Consider the following 26234-nt stretch of genomic DNA (forward strand, 5'->3'; position numbering starts at 1 on the left):
TTCCTAAACAAACTGATTGGTATTAAAATTAATTTATTGCAAATTGCATTATGGGTATCCCATTTTTCAATGAGGTCAGCAGATGTCTGATTCTGATATGATACCGTGCGGTACAATACACGATGAGCCACTTTCTTGAGCTTTCATTTGTGGCCGCTTCTGAAAAATAAGCAGCTCATTGGGCTTTACCTGGTAAGAATAAACGGTTTAGTTGTATTTGTTTATGTTTAAGTTATTTGTTTACCTTCCTATAATTTGCACTCCGTGTTTGTATTGTTTGTTGCAACGTTCTGACTCCGTTGCCCCCCTTACTGGACATGTGTGAAAAAAGAGCTTCTTAGCTCATCGGATTCTTCCTCCTGCTGCTGCTGCAGTCCAAATCCAAGATTCTCATTGTGACATCACGGCTGTTGACAAACCCCACTATCTTTTGATTTAAAGCTTTCGTGACTGCAGTAATTCATATTCTTAGTTTTTTCGGTAAAGTCACGTTGAAGAGAAACAACAAAATAACAAAATATATATAAAACAATAATGATGACCGTTTGAGTTATGGTCGAAACGTCGTGAGAATTTTTTATTGTTTTATATATATTTTGTTATTTTGTTGTTTCTCTTCAACGTGACTTTACCGAAAAAACTAAGAATATGAACCCCACTATCGTTCAATTAATGACGTCACGCGCAGGGGGGGGGCATGCGTGACATCATCTGCCAGCGGGGTCTGCGTGACGTACCCTTCAGTGGCGGGTGAGCGTGACGTCATCCGCAAGAGGGTTGTGCGGATGTTTTACGCAGAGAGTGAGTACGTGACGTCATCCGCATTGAGTGGAGGGGGCATTGATTGGGTGTGCGTGACGTTACCCGCACGTTTTCTTTCGATCGCTTCGCTTCGACGTCACTTCCCGTCCACCACCGCGCGCGACCTCGCTGGCTCGCTCAGGCCTGGACACGACAAAATGGAGTTCCCTCGCCGCGGTGAGATAGCTCACTGCCCTCACACTCTGCACCTGCCGTTGTTTCGTTGCGTCTCTGTTCAAATCCTGTGCTGTTGGTGAAATACCGTCGTTTCTGTTGGTGTTGGTACAGCAAATGCACTGGGGTCGTGGTTAGGGAAGGCCCTCCCCATCAGCCAAAGGGATTCCCCACCCCACTCCCTCCCAGTCCTTCACTCTGCTTGATGAAGCTTACTCTTAAACACTCGCGACGGGTTTGCTCTCCTCCTTTGCGAGCTCGGGTGGCCGCTCCTACAACAACAACAGCAGCGGCAGCAGCAATATCTTCGTGAGGCGATGGACGTGAGGCGAGACAGTCGTAGCTGCGACTCGTGGCTGGCCATGTGACCCGAAGTGGACGTCTTGACTGAGACATCTGTGGTGGGGGGTGTTGGTGGGGGGGGGGGTAGAGACAGAGCGCTTGATAGCTCATCGGATTCCACCGGCAGTACAAATAAAGATTGTGAAACTGTGACGCGTAAAGCCAGCCCGAAGACGTAGAGACCCGTTTATACGGAGAGACTGATAGAGATACACAGAGACAGAGAGATGCACAGAGACCCATCGAGATGCATGGTGATGCATTTTAGACGAGCCACAGTAAAGAGATTTTGGCCATGTCACCCAAACTATGGACCCTATAATTAACCCGTAGAGACTTATGGCGATACAAAAAAAACCCACAGAGATAAGTTAAAGGAGTAAGATTGTGGACAAGTCAGAATGAGATTGTAAATACATGCTTCTGCAGCTAAACCCCATGTTGTAATGTGTTTAGAGAAGCCACGTATATGGATACGATTATTCCTTGCTCTTTGTCATCCAGGTCACAGGTGGCCCGGCCGAAATGACGAGAGATTTGGAGAGGATATTCTAAACCCATCTGACCCAAGAATGTTGAGAGGTACAACTGCAATGTCTGAAGTTGGACATTGCAGTCTGGTTGAACGCATCCTGTTAGCAACACCGTCAAATCAATGCGGTGGTGTGGAGTTCATAAGTTTAAGCTGATGCTGATATACTTTTTTTATTTTGTATTCTTCGGAATGCCACAATCTGTGTATTGTGATTTTATACATATTTCCTTAACAAGTGTTTGGGAAAAAAAAGTAAATGATGACGTCACCCTGCTCTATTTAAGACCGAGAGCAAGTGAGTGCTTTACCATTCTGGCGAATTGCCCGATGATGCTGGATGTAATTACCAGCGAAACGTCGTATTCAAACTGTAAATGTTGTGGATTCACTCTTCAACACACCTGTGGGCTAAAGTAGTGAACTAATTGTCTTTTGTCAACGTGACACTTTTTTTGCTGATTGGCCATGTCGGGTGGTGGAGGGTTACGACACATTTATAAATAACGCGATCTAACCCAAAAACCTTTATTATGAATAATATTGGTCGCGAAAGCCTACGTGTTAAACTGAAAAAAAAGTATTTGCTCAGCATGTGCTTAGGATTGATTTGGAGACTAATAAAGGATTCGTATGCTAACTATACATGCATATAATTGTGCGTATTCCTCTCGAGCAGTGGTTCTCAGCGTGGTCCCTGGACCACCGGCAGTCCGTGACGCTTCTGGTGATCTACCAAGCTGAGATTCTTGAGTTTGTTTAATTTATGTAGTTTGAAATATGTATTTTTTTTTAAACATTTAATGTGCTTATTCCACTGTTGTATTCTGCAGGAGACATGGGGCCACAGAAGGGAGGTAAAACATACACTAAGGCTGTGAAGCTGCTCGAAACGATGCTGGAGATGGTGCAGTCTGAGTGTTCAAACAAACCGCCTGGTATGACCCATTCCTCCCCACGGTTCAATCATCTCGAGGGACTGAGCAGTGCTAATTGACCGTATTATGGGTTGGTATACATTACGTTGTTCACATTATAAAGTATTAAGCTCTTTAAAAATATAGCCTTTGTCCACACTTTGGATATAACAGTATGAGAATAGCAGTATCGTTCACGCATTGTTGTGAAATCCAATAATGTTTTTTTTAAGACGGCCTCTGGTAATTTGTTCCTCTACGTATGGAATTTATGAAATACTGAAAGTTTAAAGACAACGATAACACTTCTAAAAGCCTCAACTACTTTCTCAAACCTTTCATTTCACACCAGTAGCATTTCACATGGGGTGTACGCTTCCAAACCTCACACTCGAAGACACCAGGGGCCTGAACATATGACTTGAGAAACCATAGCAATTTCCTAAGCTCTATCTCCATATATATAAAAGGCAAAGTTGTGATTATGTGTGTCTGTTCAAAATGTTTAGTGTACTTCCCGACATGCAACAAACTGCAAATTTGCCATGTGGGTACTTTCCAGACTGTACACCATGCAAAAATGATAAAAATACACTTTTTTTGGGGGGGGGGGAGGGGGAGAGCTCAATGCATATATTTTTTGCATGGCAAGTGAGCTGTGACGTCAAATTTGTCATGTGACCCTCGCATGTGGAAGCGTAACGCATTGTAGTGTAGTGGTTAGCGCGCTACGCTACGAACCCGGCGACCCGAGTTCGATTCCCGCTCACGGCCACCACCGGTGACGATTATTTCAACCGCTCCTGGGCCTCCCCTAGGTCGAGTAACTGGTGTGGTGTGTGAACATCGCCACTGGGGAGACAAAGGCGGCCGGGCGTGGTGAATCCAAGTCGCGGGCGAAGCCGGGTTGTAAAGCTAGTTAATAATAAGACTTGCCATAGCTGCGAATACATATGTAAGTGAAGATATTGGGCATACTAAAGTGAGTGGAGATGTTTGTGGTAATAGGAATCTTTTTTTAAATAGGAGAAATCGGAGGCACTAAGTTATTTTTCACAGATGTCTAGTAGTCACAGATGTCCAGTAATAAGGACCACTCGCCAATTATAACCAATATTAACAAAGCATGATGACAGCATTAATTTTAATAGCAATAAAATCATTTATAACATTGATGAAATCTAGAATTAATAACAAACATACTCAGCCACAGACCAGTGAAGGAAATTGATTGATTGATGTCAAACTGGCCATGTTGCATGGGATTTGTCTCCCTGGAAGCTGATTGGCTGGTGTCGTGGGAGTGGTGATGTAATCCCAAACGACAGCTACTATGTGAGCGAGAGCTGCGATCTCACTGAGAGATCCCATATTTACTTTCAATTATGATGCGTACACCTCTTCAGGGATTCAGGATAATACTACAGTCGCAGCCTGCCAGATTTATGATACATATTGAGAGCAGGCCCCGGTCTATTATACCAAACGACATGACGCTGGCTATACCCATCTGTGAGACAGCATCTTTAATGTTATTCTTTGCGTTGTAAGAACAGCTCCAAAACCAAATGTACACGTTTATTTAATTGTTTACTCAGATCTTAATTATTTTTGTTCCGTTACTCACATTTCCTCGGTATTTTTTTTTCTGCCTGAGATTTTTGTCTCTGTAGAGGAGACGCATCATTATGAGTATATCACAAACGTATTATACGTTATGTTTGTTGTATTGCACGGCACTTTTGTCGAATATATATTTTTTCACGAGGTCATTCATCGGCTAATGTCGTCCCCTGTTTGCAGGTGGAGGTGGACGTGAAAGGTCACCTCACAGAGGGTAAGCGATGACATAATCAAGGCTAAGGTCAGAGGTTGCAGACGAGATGAATTATGGTGTTGAGGAATGTGGGTCGTCTGGAGAGACCTTCATCCAGCAACAGATAGAAACTGGTTGATAAAGATGATATTCATGAAGAAAAAATGCTCCGAGTGCATTGGCTTTGTACTGTTTGCCTTTTGGTGTTCTCTGGTCTGACACTGGTAAGGCTAGACCCTAAATAAAGGATGTTTTATTTTTTACCTACGTGACTTTACCGAATAGAACCAAAGAGTATGTCTGGTGTAGGCCAATCAGTTTCAAAGACAATGCATATATTATCAAAGAATGCTTGCATGTTCACAAGTACGTGTGGTGAATGCAGACTTGATTCCTTGCAAAAGGTTTCTATTTGGTGTTTGAACATCTTAACACCTGTTTTATTGCCAGATAGGGTAAAACCTATTCTTATTTTTTTCATTCTTTGATACTGCTAAAAGGTCCCATTTTGAAGATGATATATACATGATATATATAGCATATGTAAGTCCAGATACAAACTTTTATCGGCACAGATAAAAAAAAGTTTAAATGTAAAATGTTGGTTTTTGTATCATATCGGTACAGGTTTGTGAAGATGGATCCAAGGAGCAGATAAGTATTGCTACTGGTTCATAGCGCAGTGTGCTAACCACTGTCACCGCTCCATCCCGATTCAGCCAATTAAGGTATACGTAAGGGCTGTCTTCCCAGCTGAAGAAAATTTCCTTCCTACGCAATTGCAACATAAGCTGAATATTATCGTGATTATATACTTCATGGAAAAGAACACGAGGAAAGAAAAATAAATCAAGTGTACGTAGGCGGGAAGACCCAACAACTCCATGCATAAATGGCAGTGGTGCAAGAGCGACCAAGACTGATGCCAGCAAGTCTGATGGTGGTTGATAGTCACCAGGGCTGGTGTCGGTGGTTGCAGGTGGTCACTGAGCTGGTAGGAGATGTAACTATCCCCTACACTCGTGGAAAATCAACGATTGCCCATGGTGCGAATGTGGTCGCCAATTGCTAACCATGGACCACATAGGGCACTGTCCGCTTTGGACACTCGCTGGCAGCGATTCGGATATTCGCCAGGAGGTTACTGCTGAAGTCATCTACTGGCCGACTGCTCCCTCGCTAACCTCGACATGAGCATTGAAACCCCGCCGGTCAACTTATCGCCGTATCAACAAAGACTGGACTGGCGTTGGTAGTCACAGGGCTGGTAATTGTCGTCGTGGGTGGTCACGGGGCTGATGTTGGTGGTAACGGGTGGGCCGGGCTTTGTGTAAAGCCCATGCAATGGTGGCGGTGGTCCTTGCGGTTATATAGACTGGTGGCCCAGTTTGCAGAAGTCCCCGATGACAACAGTGAAGATTATTATGAAGTGAATATTCTTCTCTTGTGGCACCAACAACAATAACCGCCATGCTCCATTAAGTGGCGGTGACATCACCACTGCGCTTGTGCAATGGTGGCGGTGGTCCTTGCGGTTATATAGACTGGTGGCCCAGTTTGCAGAAGTCCCCGATGACAACAGTGAAGATTATTATGAAGTGAATATTCTTCTCTTGTGGCACCAACAACAATAACCGCCATGCTCCATTAAGTGGCGGTGACATCACCACTGCGCTTGTGCCAGGCTATGTGCATGTTAAGGCCATATGAAGTGTTGAACGCTCGCTGGCAGGAGGTCACGGGATAGACCCAGGTGCGATGGATCGACTGCCCCTTACTGTGCCAGCTTTCTGTGTTTTAGCCACCCGGTGCTCTGCTCGTTGTTGTGACCGTCGCTCCCCTACCCTTCATTGTTTCTGGATTGCAACTGCTTCCAACTGTCCAGTAGCCTCCTCCGCACAGACCTCCTCGAGCCTCCTCCACACAGGCCGATCTTGATACCACTGGTACCAGTCATTGGCAAGTCCACCCTGCTCCACATCCTCCTGTACCACATCACTCCATCTCTTCTGTAGCCCATGCCATGCCCGTTTAGCCCCCTCTATCCAGCCAAACAAAAGCTGTTTAGGCATGTGGTGGCTGTCCATGCGGGTTACTTTGACCCAGCCAACGCAGCCTTGGCTGCTGGAGGAGCTCACTGATGGGACTTTGTCCAGATCTTTCAAGAATTTGCGAGCTCGCACAATCCAGCCTGGTTAAACCCAGGACAAATCGTAGGCAGGCCTGCCTAAATGTTCCTAACTGGCGAAGATGTTTCATTAGTGTGGGCCACGTTTTGCAAGGATAGAGAAGGTAGGGCATGACCGTGGCCGAGAACACCCGAAGCTTCATGCGGAGCGACAGATCAGGTAGCTTCCACACAGTGTTACGCAGCGTTGCAGCACCACCTCCGCTATCACAGCTACCGAGGTGGCCTTACCATCCAACGTCTCTCTTGCACCAGCGTCCGCCCTGCGCGCTTTTCCACCGGTCCACGTGCCGCCACCTCTCCACCGGTCCACGCGCCGTGGTGGAAGCAGCGCGGGGTATGCTGCTTCGTTTGCTCCAGACAGCTGTTGAGCAGGGCTCAGGTTACGGTGCTGAAGATCAAATTCGGCAGGTGGATCATGGGGGTGGGAGGGGGGCCTCCATGAGGAATTGGTTCCTCCTTGACATCCTGGTGGTGTGGCACGTGAGTCCACGGTGGGTGCCGTTAATGACAGGCGGCCAGCAGGAAAACTGAAGATATTTGACGGGCGGTGGAAGACTTGCGTTGGCGTGAATCTTCAGTAGTTTTCTAGTCGCAGCCTCCCGACATTTTTGTGGAGGGGCGAATGTGTAATTTTAAAAAGTGTCAAGTAGTACCGTTATTTTTTTGCCTTTCCAAAAAAAAAAATTTGGTTATGAAATTCTGCTACTTTGTTTAAAAACTGTTCATTGTAAAGGATCAAACAAACTCTTTAATGTTTTTTTTTCACACATTTTATATGATGCATGTGTCGTGAGCATTAGATTCCAGTTGAATGGATTAATCAATAATTTTTGTGATATTGAATTATTAGTTTTCTTTGCCATCATGTAGCTCAGTCACAGGACTTGATGGGCATTTTGTAAAAACAGACTTTTATCATACAATATTAGAATTGGCTGCTATCATACAGCATTGCCAGCTTTAGCAGTTGTTTACAACTGAGGCCCTGTAATGGTTGTTTATTTTTTGACACTTTGAAATGTAAATTTTGATTTTCAGACACAACTCAAGTGAGTCGTTTGACTCCAGGCCAAGATTCAATGAACCCAACCCATTCATTCAGCAGGGCACAAGAATGAGTAGTTGTAACCGTGACAACTTCAGAAAGCCTCAAGAGCATCCTCATATCCAAGGCAACAGTTATGATGACAAGTATAATGTTCCTGCCTGGGCAGAATATCCAGACCACCAAGAAATCGGAAGACCAAGTAGAGCGAAAAATATTGGAAGGCCTTCCAATGATCAGAGCCATGGGAGGGATAGCATTGCTGATGTGCAAGATTTTCAAAGATACGCCAACAAGCAAGGTTTAAAACATCGGGACACTGAACTACTTTTTGTGAATTCTGATCGCGATCCAAATTTAAAAGATTCGGAAAACAGTATGCCATTTGAAGGTCGAAGCAGACATGGATATGTGGGATTCAACACAAATCCAAGTTCTCACGGTCCAGACTCGAGGCCAGGATTACCAGAGCCAGTTGATAAGAGAGGCTTTAGAGGTCCAGATGACAGGTCTCGTTTTGGAGGTCCACAGGGTATGTTAGGTTTTGAAGGGCCAAAAAGGTCAGGCAGTCAAGGTCCAGGTAACAGATCAGGTTTTAGAGGTACAGATGACAGGTCACAACATAGAGGATCACACAGCATGTCACGTGTTCATGGTCCTGAAATTAGATCAGGGTTTATAAGTCCTGCCTGCACATCAGGCTTTGGGGGTTTGGATGACAGATCAGGCTTTCAAGGACCATATGAAACCTCTGGCTTTGGCAGTATGGATGTCAAGTCAAGCTTTCAAAGTCAAAATGACAATCCTGTTCGTCCAGGTGTTTTGACTGGATTTGCAGGGTCACAAAAAGGATTGCTGTTTCAAGGCCCTGACAATAGACACAGCCATGAAGGCTCAACTGGCAGACAAGACATCAAAGGTTTAAATGACAGGCCAGGAATTCCAGGCCTTGGGTGCATACCAAGCTTTGGAGGTTCAGACAATAGGGAAGGATTTGGTGGTCCAGACCTAAAGCAAGGGTTTGTAGATGTCGGTGATAGGTCAGGCCTTAGAGATTCCAACAACAGGCAGCGTTTTGAAGGTGCAAACAGCCAGTTGGCCTTTGGAGCTCCAGATACTCAGTCTGACTTTAGAGTTTCGGATAACAAGCTGGGATTTGGAGGTCAAAATAACAGACCAGGCTATGGTAGTGCAGACACATCAGGTTTTGGAGGTCCGAAAAGCACTCAAGGCTTTGGAGGTCTGGACAGTAGGCCATACCCTGGAGGTTCAGATGACCGGCCAGGTTTTGGAGGTCACGATGACCGGCCAGGTTTTGGAGGTCACGATGACCGGCCAGGTTTTGGAGATTCAAATAACCGGCCAGGATTTGGAGATCCAAATAACCGGCCAGGATTTGGAGATCCAAATGACCGGCCAGGATTTGGAGGTACAAATAACCCACCAGGTATTGAAGTTACAAATGACCGGCCATGTTTTGTAGGTCCAAATGACCGGCCAAGTTTTGGAGGTCCAAATGACCGACCGGGTTTTGGAGGTCATAATGACCGACCAGGTTTTAGAGGTCTAAATGACCGACCAGATTGTGAAGATACATCTGACCGTCCAGGATTTGGAGGTACAAATGACCGACCAGGTTTTAAAGCTCCAGATGACCTGCCAGGTCTTGAAGTTACAAATGACCGGCCAGGTTTTGGAGGTCATGATGACCGGCCAGGTTTTGGAGGGCCTAATGATCGACCAAGTTTTGGAGGTCATGATGACCAATCAGGTTTCGAAGGTGCATATGACCGGCCAGGTTTTGGAGGTCATGATGCCCGGACAGGTTTTGAAGGGCCTAATAATCCACCAAGTTTTGGAGGTCATGATGACGGACCTGGTTTCGGAGGTCCAAATGACCGACCAGGTTTTGTAGGTCTAAATGACCGACCCGGTTTTGGAGGTCTAAATGACCGACCAGGTTTTGGAGGTCTAAATGACCGACCAGGTTTTGAAGGTCTAAATGACCGACCAGATTTTGAAGGTACAAATGACCGACCAGATTTTGAAGGTACACATGACCGGTCAGGTTTTAGAGGTGCGAATAACCAACCAAGATTTGGAGAACCAAATGATCGGCCAGGTTTTAGAGGTCCAAATGATCGACCATATTTTGAAAGTATAAATGACCAACCAGGTTTTAGAGGTTCAAATGACCGACCAGGATTTGGAGAACCAAATTACCAGCCAGGTTTTGGAGATCCAAATGACCGGCACGGTTTTGGAGGTCCAAATGACCGGCATGGTTTTGGAGGTCCAACTGACCAGCAAGATTTTGGAGGTCCAACTGACCAGCAAGACTTTGGAGGTCCCAATAACAGGTCTTGGGTTCGAAGACCAAATGTAGAGCCAGGATTTGGAAGTCGAAATGTACAGCCTTTGCTTGAAGGCCTCCATGACTGTCCTGGGTTTGGAGGTCCGGTTGTACAACCAGGTGTTGGAGGTTCCAACGAGCAGTTACGATTTGAAGATCCATACGTACAGCCAGGGTTCGGAGGTCCAAAGAACCGGCAACATTTTAAACCTCCAGGGTTTGGACAACGTGGCATCAGAGGCTCTGGTCCAAGCGGTATGCAGCATTTTGGAGGTCGAGGAGATGGGCCAGGGTTTAGAGGTCCATACAATAAAAATGCTGGGTTTGTTAAGATTCAAAAGAAGCGCAGTCGCTCACATAAACTTATCAGCAAAACATGGACTCGTGGGAAAAGACTGGGTCCTCCTGTCGTTGAAAAAAAACACCTGGATTCTGTGAATACCAAGAGCAGCACCCCTTTAGCACCTTCAAGGGATCCAAAATCCCATCACAAGCCATCCACGCCAAGTGACACTGCAGTAAGTATGAAATTATTTTCGTTACGTCTCCTATTTTGCTCACGATGCTAATTTGAGCAAAAGGGTAAATGATCCGTAACTGTATTTTGTACAAGATCACATTCGGTTTATACCATGTGTGCTGCAGAGTGGCACGGTGGTAACATTTTTGCCCTAGGGCAAAAGGTCCTGAGTTCGATTCCTGTCCCATGTACTCTTTCCGTGTGAAGCGTGCATGTTCTCCCCACCCCCGCCCTACACTGCATGTATTTTTTCTGGCTTCACAGTGTCCTGCCATATCTAAATGTGCCTTAACAGTGTCATTGGTGTGGCCAAAAACATTCCAAGGCAAGACCTTGCTGAAAAAGTTCTAATTACTCCATGTTGCTTTGTTCCGTAGATTAGTAATGATTATATTTCCACATGACAATCTGATGTATTGCAGTGATTGTACCACTTTTAGCACATTGCCTACACACTGCCAATATACTGGATAATATTTCCCTGGGTAATTTAGGTCTTGGGCAAATTAATGTTACTGAAAATATTTCGGACTCGCTGTGAAACACATTTTTGTCGTAGATTAAAATAAAGTGCATTTGGTGTTTTTGCCACTTTGTATGGCTGAATTTTATTGTTGGGTCCTATTTGTGCCTTTGCAAATAAAATGTAGTTATTTTTTTTGTTTTTATGAAAACAAGTTACTGCCATTTGTCAATCCAATGCTATATAAAGGCCTCCCCACACCACGTCAGTCATGGGGGTTTTCTTTGACCATACTTCACCACGCTGGTCAGTACAGGACAGTGAAGGAGCACCGAGGACCACTCGCCACTGATGTTAGCCGTGGCCAAAAATGGAACTCGGGGGGGTAGCTGGGTTCACAACGTATTGTGCTAAACAATGCACCACCACTCGGCGCCTGTATAAAGTAGATAAAATATAACTGTTTAAGCGTCAAGGAATAAAGCTCCACTTAAAAGTTAGTTTCCAAATGAACAGTAGGGATAGGATACTGGAATGTGCGAATCATTTTCAGAAAAGACAAGTATAATGTGTAATTTTAGGGATAAGTTTCAGACTTAAACATTTCACACTCTCGTATTTTTTTTTACCATTTACCCGTGGCACACCAGAGGAAGGGAGTAGAATGAAGCAAATACGGTGGCTGGATGTGAACTACCTCGCCTTGTATAAAGGAGGTGGTGGGTTCAATCCAGACCCTGACGCCTGTTGCATATTTCTATAAATCATTGAAAAAAATTGCAATCAGTATGGTACATTTTCAGAGGTGTTCTATGTTTATGTCCTTACAATTTAATTAAAATTAGGGCGAAAATTTCATTGACAACATTCAGGGTAAACGTTGTTACAATGACGGTACGTTTGTTTTACATTATGTCACATTGCAAAAGACCCAACAGAAAAATTACGAACTATTAATATTTTGTAAACTTACATTCAACCTCATCGATTATTACGAGCATCTACTCATAGCGTTTGTTTTGCGGAGAAATCAAGAATCATTGTCCTATTAATATATAATTAGACCCCACCATAGGAATGAGGAATTTCCGCCAGTGGCTCTGCAGGGCTGTCAATTAAGAAATTTGCCGGTAGAATTGGTAAAATTAAAATGTTTTTCGTCCTGCTATTTTTGAGAAGCAGAGGTCAATACAGAAACCAAGAAGGAATAAAAGTCATGCATAAATGCACGAATACTGTAACACTGATCTCATGAGTGAATGCGTGTACTGCCTGCTATGGCGTCAGAAACGTGGAGAAACAACGTAGAAAATTGGCAGTGCGCAAAACGTGGGGGAGGGTGTGTGCTTAGAAGCACATCGAGAGACGGAAAGAGGAACGGGTGGACACGTGCGTTGTTGATGATACCGTCAATATTGCATTGCGTGCGTTGTGGTTTCTCAACGTTTAAGGTTGGCGCCGAGGCAAAGAAAGCAGCGACAAAACCTGTGCAGGACGCAAGTTCCCGCCCGCAAAAACTCCCCGACGCTGGGAAAGGTAACCCCACGCTTGTAAACATGTGGCCACGCGTTCGTAATCTATCGTCGTGCGGATGTGACGGCAATCATGTTGCCGTACGGGCGGCGGTGGCTCCGCATGTGACCTGTAATCTAGCAACTGGAGGTAGTGAGGGTTGGTGGGTTACTTTAAAACAATAACTTTATTTTAACAAGTAATCCCCACTGAGCTATGTAGCTCTCTTTCAGAAGCGACTTGTGCCATCACAAACGATAGCTCAATGAATTGTCTCGTTCAAATTTATAGCAACCAATCACTCCAAATCACATCTTCTTAAATTTGTAGGGAAAATCCACCGGTAGAATATGCAAACTCCAAATATACAAGCGCCAGGCTCGGAATTGAACTCACGACCTGTACACTAAGCGAAAAAGATAAAATCTCAACATTGCGGCGCCCCAGATGTCGACACCAATAATCAAAGACTTTCTAAGTACAATGATGTACAGGGAGACACTTTGATATATTTTATTCAATGAAATAATTGAATAATGACGACATTAACAACGCGCCAGATTTTTCAGACACGTCAACTCGAAGGTGCAGAGCCAAGCTCAGGGCTCCTCGAAAGCCCGACCCAAACAGAGAGGGATGTGCAAAGGGATAGGGTTCGCATTGGTTAGCCGTGCGAGCTGTGCAGCATGAAGGCCTGATATTTGTGAATGTTTGCAATGTAATATCTTAACAGGCATTGACAGACCACCGATGAGTGTTGTGTCACCGTGGGCTCGGTGCTGACACGTTTTATATGTATCGCTTGCAGACAAGAAAACTAAAGTCAAGCCCGCTCAATGTCGGTGAGTGCGAGTTCAGACTGTTCAAAATGAATGACTGGAAACGAGAGATTTTGTAAGACGATTCATTTGCTCTCGGCGACAGTTCATGAGCAAGCTCGTAGGCTCACAATCCGGTACAGCGTTGGCCAAGCTACCAAGCTACCAAGCAAGGGATCCATTCTCGTGGTCTCAACGGGCCCTGAAATCCACCAGAAAGCTGTGACCAACGATTACCCGCATGGATTTAACTGCATAATATGTAGACATAAAGTACTTGTGTAAACTACTTGTGCCCATTTATTGGAACAAGTTATTATATTCGTGTGCTCATGGTGGTGTTCTGATTTGTCCTGGGATCCACAACAAAATGTGGGTACAGTAAAACCTTGGATTGCAAGCATAATTCGTTCCGGAAACGTGTTTGTAATCCAAAGCACTCGTATATCAGTTGTGATCACGTGACGCTCGGCAGACAAAGCGTGTGTACGTACTACGCGCATTGCAAGACCTCGCTCGTTTATCAAATTAATATTTATTTTAAAAAAAATTGTCATCTTGCAAAACACTCGCAGACCAAGTTACTCGCAATCCAAGGTTTTACTGTACTCGAATGGTCGTGTGCAAAAAAGAGTTGTCAAATTGCCCCCGATCAACCAACTGCGATGGCTGTGACGTGGGCTTGCAGTGGCGCGTTCACCGCTTATTCAAGCGGCCTCGTAGCATTTTGATATCGCAGCACAAGGTAAATTTCCAGGAATTTTACATGGGGTAATGGGAGCGGACGTCTGCATGCCACGACTGTGTCTTGACAGGTACAACTACGCCTGCTGTTTGTGCAAAGTCACGGCTCAAGCGTGTGCCGAGATGGATTCCCACATGGCGAGCAAAAAGCACAAGCAGCTGATGAAGCAACTCGTGGCACTCTGTCCCGACGGAGAAACCCTCTCCAGTTTCCTTCAAGTAATTTGCACTACATTTTCTTTTAGATGTAAATTATTTTATTTAGCAATAGTCTTTTGATTAATTATTGAAGGTGGCAGGATGTTGGGGTGCCCCGGTGGTGAGATGGTATACAGGCAGGCGTAGATTCGATCCTGGTATACAGGCAGGCGTAGATAGTATACAGGCAGGCGTAGATTCGATCCCAACCCTGACGCCTTTATGCAGTGAGGGAAAAAAGTATTTGATCCCCTGCTGATTTTGTACGATTGCCCACTGACAAAGAAATGATCAGTCTATAATTTTAATGGTAGGTTTATTTGAACAGTGAGAGACAGAATAACAACAAAATCCAGAAAAATGCATGTCAAAAATGTTATAAATTGATTTGCATTTTAATGAGGGAAATAAGTATTTGACCCCTCTGCAAAACATGACTTAGTACTTGGTGGCAAAACCCTTGTTGGCAATCACAGAGGTCAGACGTTTCTTGTAGTTGGCCACCAGGTTTGCACACATCTCAGGAGGGATTTTGGCCCACTCCTCTTTGCAGATCTTCTCCAAGTCATTAAGGTTTCGAGGCTGACGTTTGGCAACTCGAACCTACAGCTCCCTCCACAGATTTTCTATGGGATTAAGGTCTGGAGACTGGCTAGGCCACTCCAGGACCTTAATGTGCTTCTTCTTGAGCCACTCATTTGTTGCCTTGGCCGTGTGTTTTGGGTCATTGTCATGCTGGAATACCCATCCACGATACATTTTCAATGCCCTGGCTGAGGGAAGGAGGTTCTCACCCAAGATTTGACGGTACATGGCCCCGTCCATCGTCCCTTTGATGCGGTGAAGTTGTCCTGTCCCCTTAGCAGGAAAACACCCCCAAAGCATAATGTTTCCACCTCCATGTTTGACGGTGGGGATGGTGTTCTTGGGGTCATAGGCACCATTCCTCCTCCTCCAAACACGGCGAGTTGAGTTGATGCCAAAGAGCTCCATTTTGGTCTCATCTGACCACAACACTTTCACCCAGTTGTCCTCTGAATCATTGAGATGTTCATTGGCAAACTTCAGATGGGCATGTATATGTGCTTTCTTGAGCAGGGGGACCTTGCGGGCGCTGCAGGATTTCAGTCCTTCACGGCGTAGTGTGTTACCAATTGTTTTCTTGGTGACTATGGTCCCAGCTGCCTTGAGATCATTGACAAGATCCTCCCGTGTAGTTCTGGGCTGATTCCTCACCGTTCTCATGATCATTGCAACTCCACGAGGTGAGATTGCATGGAGCCCCAGGCCGAGGGAGATTGACAGTTCTTTTGTGTTTCTTCTATTTGCGAATAATCGCACCAACTGTTGTCACCTTCTCACCAAGCTGCTTGGCAATGGTCTTGTAGCCCATTCCAGCCTTGTGTAGGTCTACAATCTTGTCCCTGACATCCTTGGAGGACTCTTTGGTCTTGGCCATGGTGGAGAGTTTGGTATCTGATTGATTGATTGCTTCTGTGGACAGGTGTCTTTTATACAGGTAACAACCTGAGATTAGGTGCACTCCCTTTAAGAGTGTGCTCCTAATCTCAGCTCGTTACCTGTATAAAAGACACCTGGTAGCCAGAAATCGTTCTGATTGAGAGGGGGTCAAATACTTATTTTCCTCATTAAAATGCAAATCAATTTATAACATTTTTGACATGCGTTTTTCCGGATTTTGTTGTTGTTATTCTGTCTCTCATTGTTCAAATAAACCTACCATTAAAATTATAGACAGATCATTTCTTCGTAAGTGGGCAAACGTACAAAATCAGCAGGGGATCAAATACTTTTTTCCCTCACTGTATTTGGAGTTTGCATGTCTCTCTCTCCCCGTGATTGCGTGGATTTTTCTCCGGGGCCTCCGGTTTCGTCCCCTCCACATTTAGGATCAACGTCACCCGTTGAGAGTATTTGGCTGCTAAAACATTTGCACACGACGATCAGCCCCTTCGTTGAGCTATCATTTGTGAGTTTAACACGTAGGCTTTCGCGACCAATATTATTCATAATAAAGGTTTTTGGGTTAGATCGCGTTTATTTATAAATGTGTCGTAACCCTCCACCACCCGACACGGCCAATCAGCAAAAAAAGTGTCACGTTGACAAAAGACAAATAATTCACTACTTCAGCCCACCGGTGTGTTGAAGAGTTAATCCACATTTACAGTTTGAGTACGACGTTTCGCTGGTAAATACTTCCAGCATCATCGGGCAATTCGCCAGAATGGTAAAGCCCTCGCTTGCTCCCGGTTTTATATAGAGAAGCAGGGTGACGTCATCACTTAACTCATCAGGTGCAGTGATTAGAGGCGGAGGGGGGGGTAATGTAATTATATAATCGATTAGTAATCAGTCATTGGTTATGATCAGTCATTGGTTATGATCAGTCATTGGTTATGATCATTTGTGATGGCCAGGTCGCTTCTGAAAAGAGCTACATAGCTCAGTGGGCCTTGCCTGGTAAAGTAAAAAATGTCACGAAAGATGAGCAGCAATGCCTCATTGCTCATCTGAGCACGATCTCCCTTGTACTTATTTTGAGTGTCTTTTGAAGGCTGCCCATTCCTCCCTTCTGTCAGGCGTACATGGACTGGAGGAACGCCAGAGTGGCGAAGCTCGGCGGCGACGTCACCCGCCCCTTGGAGGGGCACCCGACTGCCTCGTCAAGCGACTCGAACAAAAGTTGGTGACTCCCGTACGCACGTTGACATGTCGCCTGCTTAGTCTGCGTGTCGGGCGTGTATCCTGTGTTGTCGCGTTTACCACCTCTTACATATTTACAGAGCCGCTTTCGCTCGGCGCTCTACACGGTTAAACGATTTTGAGTGATTTAGATGGAAAGGGGCGTGCAAGGGCCGAGGAATGAGTGACCGTAAAAACGGAGGTCTCGCAGGGCTGCAGGGGAGGGACGGGAAGCAGTGGAGGGATGAGGGGAGGGAAGAGAATGGGCAATTGAGAAGAGGCGAGGCTTTAAGAGAGAAACGTAATGAGGGGGCCTGCTCAATGTACAGCCGTGCATGCCATGTTGCGCTTGCAGTTCCGTCCCATGTTGGCACCGTGTGTTTGAATGTAGCGTGTCTGCTATTGTCGCCCTACATTATGATCCCGGAAAAAGGGTTGGAAGTCCGGTGTGCAATCCATTACACCGCTGTGGCAGCATCGCCTTTTATTCCTCAACATCAGCATTTTATTCGCGCGAGTCTTTAGGTCCAGGTGTTTTGCGCGCACATTTTGCCGCTATCTGTTGCCTGCCTCGTTGTTCATCCCCCACGCGTTTGTGCGCGTGCGTGCGTCCGTGCCCACCTTTGCGTGCGCGTGTCAAGAAGCTGAAGCAGCGCTGGACGAAGCGCTGGAGGCGACGCGCGTTGTGTGGTGCCACGCGTGCCGTGTGCACGTGCCCTACGTCTCCAAGTGTCTGAAGGAGCACATGTACTCGGAGTTGCACATCACTAACAGGAAGGTCAGTCTGCCCCCCCCACCACCCCCCGTTGGTTTTTAATACGAGTCGTTTGAGTACGCTTTGGTCACTGTTCTCAGCGGTAGAGCGAGCGGCTCGCAACTCGCGACCCGTGGGTTGCGAGTCCAAATCCTGGTTGGGTTGGCGGGGGAGGGGAGTGGGTGAGGATGACCGAGCCATCATCTGTCTGGGGTTGGTTAAACGGGGGGTACCGCTTTGTGGGGAAGGCAACGGTGGTTGTCCTTTGGAGACATTTACCCCTGCCATAGGAATGTGGAATTTCACAACCACTGGCTCGGTGCTTAAATAGGAGGCGAGCGTTACCTCAGCGTCTCTTATTAGCGGCATAGTTTGATGATGCTACATCGGGGCAGTGGTGCAGAAGCACAATCGACAAAGACCCTTCAGCGTTCGTCAAAATGCACCGCCTTCAAACGAAACAACAGAGGCGACGTTTCGGTTCCTTGCACATAAATTGAGCGGAGGTAATGACTCTCTCCTGTTGCCACCGCTGAGTTCCACGGGAAACCCCGCTGCCGGCGCTCGCATTACCCGTTCAAACGTGCGCTGAAAAATCACCTCGTTTTTTCATGCGTGTCCCCTTCTTTTCAGGTGACCATGAAGGAGAGAACGACCAACGTGGTGGACATATTGAAGAGCTTAATGCAGCTGCCAAAAAGCCTCGCTTTGTTGGAGTCCTTTAAAAAGGTTTGCAGTTCCACTCTTCGTGGTCTGTGCCGGTGTGTGTTTGGAGAAACAGTCAATGCCACCACCTTCAGCCTCCAGAATTTTTTTTTTTTTCCCCCCCGTGTTAAATTGCTGGATTTTATATTTTTTCCGCCTGAGGACGACCGCTTGTGTTGCGATCGAAACGTCGTGATTTATTTTATTTTATACCTTACGTGACTTTACCGAAAGAACCAAAGAGTATGGATTCCTGCAGTCACGAAAGCTTCAAATCAAGATTGTTTTGATGAACACAGGTGTAGAAACAGAGGACTGCTTTCTTGGTATTACGTGTCATCGCACGGTCTGGTTCAATATTCGATCTCATAAAAGTTGAGTGGATTAACTATTTTTTTCTGCTGCCACGTAGGGCCCACTGAGCTGCATAGTTCTTTCTTTCTGAAGCGCGCACCTGGCCACGAATGATGGCTCAACTAGAGGTGGCTTATCAAGTGGATATTTACAGCGGCCAAATACTCTAAACACGTGATGTCGATTCTAAAAGTGGAGGGGAAAAACTGGCGGACTCGGAGAAATACCACGCGGAGAGAGACACGCAAACTCCAAATATACAGCAGGCGTCAGGGTCGAGAGAGAACCCACAACCTCCTGTATACCAGGCGAGGTAGCCTTGTAATGACGGTTCACCACTACAAAGTACGACGAGTTTTTACATCACTCATTTGGACGATGAAAACGGGTTCGTGTACGGATTTAATCCCTACCACATCAGCCACACAGTAGAACTTTGTTAATCACATCAATTAGGTGTAGCGCAACTTTTTTTATGAACGTTCCACGCGTTGTGACCAATCACTGTCATTCGCACACATTACATTGACGGGTCTTATTTTTGTTTTCTCCTCATCTCTTTCCTTTCAGGGTAAAGATCCGTTCACAAACGTAACCGCCTTCATCGAGGAGTGGGAATTCAATCCTGAGGACAACGTAAAAGAGAAATCCGCCGAAGCGAGTGCCAAGGTTGTGACGCGTGAAGAGGGCACTTCCGGGCAAAATCAAGTGCCCGTTGTGGAGCTTCTGAAGAAGTGTAGCCAGCCCGATTCCGCTCGCTCGTCTGCTTTTGAAAGGGCCAAGGATGGCGTCCCAGCTCCGGTGAACATGGAAAAGCAGATTAAGCTGGTGGGTAAGGAGATCGACTTGGCTAAGAAGAAAAGACCACACGTTCCTGCCAAACCTCCCAACGTTAAGAAGGAGAGAATCGACGCCCCTGCTAAAACTTCCAACGTTCAGGAGAGAATCGACATCCCTGCTAAACCTCCCAACGTTAAGAAGGAGAGAATCGACGCCCCTGCTAAAACTTCCAACGTTCAGGAGAGAATCGACGTTCCTGCTAAACCTCCCAACGTTAAGAAGGAGAGACTCAACGACGCTCCCACTAAAACTTCCTCCATTGCATCGGCAGGTGCGAGTGTCACAACGGCACAGAAGGAAATGGCGAATGCTCACTGGGCCGATGTTGACGACCGTGCGGATGGAGGCATGGGGGAAGGAGGAGGGTTCGAGGGAGATATCGAAGGGGGCTTGGAAGAGGAGGGCATAGTTGTGCTCAACATGGATGAGGACTTCAAGCTGGATGATTTTGACGATGAGGATTATGAAGCTGGTGAAATTGTGCACATTATGGCCGGGGAATAGACCCGAAGAGCAAACGTGGCAGCATCTGTGGCCTGGTTGCGACTACGTTAAGTGCGAGACCCTGCCGATTTGCTAAATGTCTTGTTTGTCAAACATAAAACAGGCATTGTTGTGATTCAACAGGCATGGACGTGGCACAATATTAATTCTTTAAATGAAAAATCCTACAGGGGGCTAGCAGTTCAGTGCCGGCTCACACCTTCTAACGCGAAGCAAAGGTGTTTAGCCCCCAGTTCGCGCACTGTAGATTTTGACACTGTTTTTTTACGCTGTCGTTAATACATTTATTTTTACGTCTTAAAAGTCATTGCGAGACACGTGTGATCAGCACGTATCCGCCATCTAAATCATTCTATCCTGCACATGAGATTTCAACGTACGTTAATAACTTATGGATTTGCCCTTAAGCCCAAATTAATAATCTCCAGTTCAAAATCCACGTTATTGCCTCTACAGTACAGTAGTTGCATATTTTTACAACAGTGGTGTTCATAGGCGTGGCTCTGCTGTCTGCTTAGTGGGCTGATTCTTCTGCACGGGAGCGGGAAAGTGCCATCACTGACCACGCGCATTCGATTCTTTACAACAAATTTTTGTTTTGTTCATTAACAAACTCAACTTTTTTTTAACTTAAACATAATTAATACCTATATTCGTGGCTGTTGGCATAGAGAGCTGCGGAGAATAAATTATCCGCAGCCATCCTCCCCGTCGTTAGTGCGGACAATCCGAGAGTCTTCTGTATATTAGAAAAAAAAGTTTTGCTGGCTGGTGCGCGGGCAGTGACGTCACTGCACGATGCCATCACAGCGTTGATCCGGTTTCATTCGTCGCGCTGATGTCATGCAGCCCCTCTTCCCCCCCCCGCCATCCATCACGGCCGTGTATCCCACTCAAATGCGTGGGTCAGTGCTGGTGTGATGTAGAAAGTGTCGTCTGAAAACCAAAATGTTGACCTCAAGTTGATTTGATTACCTAGATCATAATTGGTGAGGGTTTTAGGTTACATATGTAATGGGGTTATACGGTAGGAGTTTTATTATTTCCCCTTACTATCTGGACACTGTTACAAAAGTAAAATGAAAATAAATTTTTTTACAGCTTAAACCGTTCACAGCATGAACACATTTTTGAAATGTATACGGTCATGCTATTCCCAAGACCGGATGATTTTATCATTTCCTGAACCTGCATGCGATACAAAATCCAGATTCTGTCGACCAGTTCCCGGAACACATTCCTGCAGAGGGAGCTGGTAGGAACGTTGGGTTGCTCGGTCAATGGCCAGGGTCAACGGCACCACGTGGTGTATTCCGCAAATATGCCCGACTGTGAGGACGGGCACAAGCTGGCGTGAGTAGATTAAACGTTGAGTTTTATAAGGGCACCACGGGGTGACCAGCCCCTCCCCACCCAGCCCCACCCCTTCCAACCCCCACCCAGCCCCACCCTCCCCACCCTCTCCCCACCCTCCCCACCCAGCCCCTTCCCACCCTCCCCTCCCCACCCACCCTCCCCTCCCTACCCTCTCCACCCAGCCCCACCCCTCCCATTTTTGGATGCACGACGGACGGACAACAATCCCCTGTGGGCTGGTGTAACCAGGAGGTTCCTACCAGTATAATATGTATTTATACTTGAGGACTCTGATGAGCTATAAAGGTTTATTTAATAGATGTCCAGTCCGGGCATGGGGTAAGAACGTTACAACAAACAATACAACAATACGATAGGAGTGCAAAGTACAAAAAAGGTTAAAAAAATCACTCAAACACAGAGAAATAAATCATCATCCCATCTGGATTGCGCAGAAATAATCGCCCCCAAGTGTGAAACTACTACGGAGTATGAAGACTGACTATTTTTGTGATAAACTTGCGCTATATGAATGGTGTCAACAGCAACTGTGCTAAATAGTTATTTACCCGCTTTGTAAACATTGTTAATGCACGTTTGACTTGTGGTTGTATAATTTGTATACTTTAAAATCAAATAATCACGGCTGACATTCCGCTTGTCTGTGCAAGGGCCCTGTTTAATCATGCGTCAAAATCAATGTTTTGGTGTCTTGCACAAGAACAAACTTGCAGAGATGTTGGCGCGGCACAGAGGCCTGCTTGTGTACAGGCTGATGCACTCCCAACTCCCAGTGGGAGTTAGAAGTGGGCATATTGGTCAAGAGCGGGGAGACGTTTTGTTGTCTCTTATAAAACTGACGGAAGAGCAACTGTTTGGGTATATTTATACCTTGTTGTTTTCCAGCACTGTTTTTATTTTATTACACATCACGACTTTTAATTCCACGACCGATCAATACAATCCCTGGCACGGCGAGTTATCACTCGGCATGTGCTTCAACAAATGAGCTAAAACAAATCACCCAAACCCACCGCCCCCCTCAATTTCCGTCTCAGGCGAGCACCAAATTTTGCCGGTTGCGGAAAATTCTGATACCTGTCCTTCGGGCCCCCCAAAGCCGTTGTTGCCTCCGGACACTCGGAGAGGTGATAGCTTCACGTGCTCGAGATCTCCAGAGCGGTTACAGCTTTACGTTCAGAAAGCCGACCCATCGAGAAAGTTCGAGCAACCAGGCAGCCCCACGGCCGCATGGGGTAATTGTACCAAGTTGATGCCGCTCTGTTATTTTATATTGCTCATTGAATGTCTGGTCAAACGTTACGACAAATACAAACTTGCGTGGGAAAGCTAAGCGCGTCCTTCGCCATAAGCGAACTTTAAACAACCCACACCCACCCAAGCCGACTCACCCTTATTCATCCCCCACTCGCCTATATCCATCCCCTACTCACCAATATGCGGCCCCTTCTCAACCATACCAATCCCCTACTCGCCAATATGCATTCCCTACTAATCCACACCCAACCAGCCACCCCTTACCCTACCCACTGCTCAACAACATCAACAGTCAATGTTCGTCACTCAGGCTCGGGGCACTTTGAGGCCACGTGGAGTGTCGAAGGCTGCCTGGCAGAAGTGTTCGCGACAAGGGTTGACGTCACGCACCTAGGGGGGGCGGGGCGTCAGACATTTGTGACGATGTGTGACGAGGGGGGGCGAGGTTTGAGGAATGTGACGTCACATCAAAATGCGCAACTTTAAATAAATATAGACAACACGTTCTACTTAAAGACGTTTTAATGTTTTCTACAACATCAGAGTGCAGCGCCACATTAAAGACACGACAATGACAATAGTTTAAAACGATTTGAAGCATGGGGTTTTTTTCAAAATGGAAATGTTTTTTTTTGGGGGGGGGGGGCAGAGCTTTGTGACGTCATATTTGAGGGGGGGTCTGACTATGTGACGCCGTGTGACGAAGGATCGCGTGACGTCATTTATGGACGGCCCCCGACGGTTTTGACTGGCAGATGCGATTTAGCCGCACGCGGCGCTCCGCTGTTTATTCAGCGTCGCTCCTCTGAGCCCTCCGTGGTTGTTGTCGTGAATGCGACTACCCGGCCTGCCCACTCGGCAAGCCAGCCACAGGCGAGCCAGCCACAGGCGAGCCAGCCACCCGCCCCTTGTGCCCCTCCCTCGCCCCGCACTCACCACCCCACGCGGCCCGGCTCTCGCGGGTCACGGTTGCGAGGGACGCGGCGAGGAGGAGGAGGAGGGAGAGGGGAGGGAGGAGGAGGAGGGAGGGGGAAGGGAGGAGGATTAGGGAGGGCGAGAGGTGAACCCGGCAAGCGCATTGCCTCCGCAGAGTTACTCAGAGCCAGCAGCAGGTGAGTATCACCCCGTCTACCCGTGTACGCTCACCGTCTGCCCGTGCGGGGAAATGTGCAAGGATTGCAGCTGATGTCTAGTTATGACTCGAGGAAACACGCCAATGTTGACAACGTTGGACACTGTTGGACCATCGTTCCGCGTTGACTGGCGGTCTGTGTTGGCACCCTCCGCTGTGCGTTCTGCTGGCTGGCAGGCTCTATCAACGCGAGGGGTCGTCTTCGTCAGCCACTCAGCCAGCCACCCACCCAGCCAGCCAGCCACCTAGCCAGCCACCCAGCCACCCAGCCAGCCAGCCACCCAGCCAGCCAGCCACCCAGCCACCCAGCCAGCCAGCCACCCAGCCAGCCACCCAGCTACCCAGCCACCCACCCAGCCAGCCACCCAGCCACCCACCCAGCCAGCCAGCCACCCACCCAGCCACCCAGCCACCCAGCCAGCCAGCCACCCAGCCAGCCAGCCACCCACTCAACCAGCCACCCAGCCACCCAGCCAGCCACCCACCCAGCCACCACCCAGCCAGCGACCCAGCCAGCCAGCCACCTAGCCACCCAGCCAGCCAGCCACCCAGCCAGCCACCTACCCAGCCACCCACCCAGCCACCCAGCCAGCCACCCAACCAGCCACCACCCAGCCACCTACCCAGCCACCTACTCAGCCACCCACCCAGCCACCCAGCCACCTACCCAGCCACCTACCCAGCCACCCACCCAGCCACCCAGTCAGCCAGCCACTCACCTAGCCAGCCACCCACCCAGCCACCCAGCCAGCCACCTACCCAGCCACCCACTCAGCCAGCCAGCCACCTAGCCACCCACCCAGCCACCCAGACAGCTACCCACCCAGGCACCCACTCATCCAGTCAGCCAGCCAGCCACCTAGCCACCCACCCAGCCACCCAGCTAGCCAGCCAGCCACCCACCTAGCCAGCCAGCCACTCAGCCACCCACCCAGCCAGCCACCTACCCAGCCAACTAGCCAGCCACCTAGCCACCCACCCACTCACCCACGCCTCCATCCTCTTCGTGTCGTTCCCGTCGGACGGATTCGCCCTCCCAAGCTCCTCTGCCACATGCGGGGCGCCGGCGAGGAGGATGCCGAGAAGGCCGAGGCGGAGGAGGAGGAGTGGTGGGGCGACGGTGACGGCACCCCGCCGACAGCGCCGCCGCTGCTGGGGGTCGCGGTGGAGCGCCTGGCGCTAGCGATGCAGGGCGCGGGGCGCGACGCCGCTCGCGAGCGGCTCCTCGCGAGGAGCCCCGGGCGCCACGCGTGGCTCCACGCGATCATCGGCGCAGTCGCGTCAGCCGACACGAGGTGAGCGCGGTGGTGGTGGTGGTGATGGTGGTGGTGATGATGGTGGTGGTGGTGGTGGTGATGGTGGTGGTGATGGTGGTGATGGTGGTGGTGGTGATGGTGGTGATGGTGGTGATGGTGGTGGTGGTGATGGTGGTGATGATGGTGGTGATGATGGTGGTGGTGGTGATGGTGGTGGTGGTGATGGTGGTGGTGGTGGTGGTGATGGTGGTGGTGATGGTGGTGGTGGTGATGGTGGTGATGGTGGTGGTGGTGGTGATGGTGGTGATGGTGGTGGTGGTGATGGTGATGGTGGTGATGGTGGTGATGGTGGTGGTGGTGATGGTGGTGGTGATGGTGGTGATGGTGGTGGTGATGGTGGTGGTGATGGTGATGGTGGTGGTGATGATGGTGGTGGTGATGGTGGTGATGATGGTGGTGGTGGTGATGGTGGTGATGATGGTGGTGGTGATGGTGATGGTGGTGGTGATGGTGATGGTGGTGATGATGGTGGTGGTGGTGATGGTGATGGTGGTGATGGTGGTGATGATGGTGGTGTTGATGGTGGTGGTGATGGTGATGATGGTGGTGGTGATGGTGGTGGTGATGGTGGTGGTGTGTAAACGTCGCCACTGGGGAGACAAAGGCGGCCGGGTGTGGTGTTGGCCACCCACCCCCTCGTGTGCCGTGCCGGCTTTCATTGGTGCTCGCTAACAGCACTTGCCCCAACAGTCTGTTCAGGCTATACGGGGGATCTTTGCATTTGGTGATAATGATGATAATGATTCTATTTATTATTGTACATGATGGCAGCAGAAGCAGGAATGTGGACGTATTGGCGGTAACACCGGTGCAGCATAGCACACCGCTCCTTTATAAAACAGCCTAGAATCAAAACGTGAATC

The 26234-nt window shown here is 47.9% G+C and overlaps 3 protein-coding genes across 3 annotated transcripts in view; all 3 read left to right on the forward strand.

The window, feature by feature from the left end:
• The first annotated feature begins 4589 nt into the window (after positions 1-4589).
• LOC116953226 (uncharacterized) lies at positions 4590-22516 on the forward strand. Its single transcript, XM_032973199.2, has 8 exons — positions 4590-4603; positions 12606-12690; positions 13475-13508; positions 14300-14447; positions 17030-17132; positions 17774-17910; positions 18520-18615; positions 19516-22516. Exons 4-8 carry the CDS (start codon positions 14352-14354, stop codon positions 20287-20289), a joined length of 1206 nt encoding a protein of 401 aa, XP_032829090.2. The 5' UTR covers positions 4590-4603; positions 12606-12690; positions 13475-13508; positions 14300-14351; the 3' UTR covers positions 20290-22516.
• Positions 21980-25341, forward strand: LOC142931176 (uncharacterized). The gene is made up of 3 exons (XM_076074712.1): positions 21980-21984; positions 23487-24035; positions 24233-25341. Exons 1-3 carry the CDS (start codon positions 21980-21982, stop codon positions 24960-24962), a joined length of 1284 nt encoding a protein of 427 aa, XP_075930827.1. The 3' UTR covers positions 24963-25341.
• The window catches only part of LOC116953245 (uncharacterized), a 43835-nt gene continuing 42709 nt past the window's right edge, over positions 25109-26234 (forward strand). The window contains exon 1 of the mRNA XM_032973242.2: positions 25109-25350. Within this exon, the coding sequence (XP_032829133.2) occupies positions 25109-25350 (242 nt within the window). The remainder of the gene's footprint in view (positions 25351-26234) is intronic.

The sequence above is a fragment of the Petromyzon marinus genome, chromosome 50 (assembly GCF_048934315.1).
Source record: "Petromyzon marinus isolate PM22_M1 ecotype Great Lakes invasive population chromosome 50, UKy_Petmar_22M1.pri1.0, whole genome shotgun sequence".
Lineage (NCBI taxonomy): Eukaryota > Metazoa > Chordata > Hyperoartia > Petromyzontiformes > Petromyzontidae > Petromyzon > Petromyzon marinus.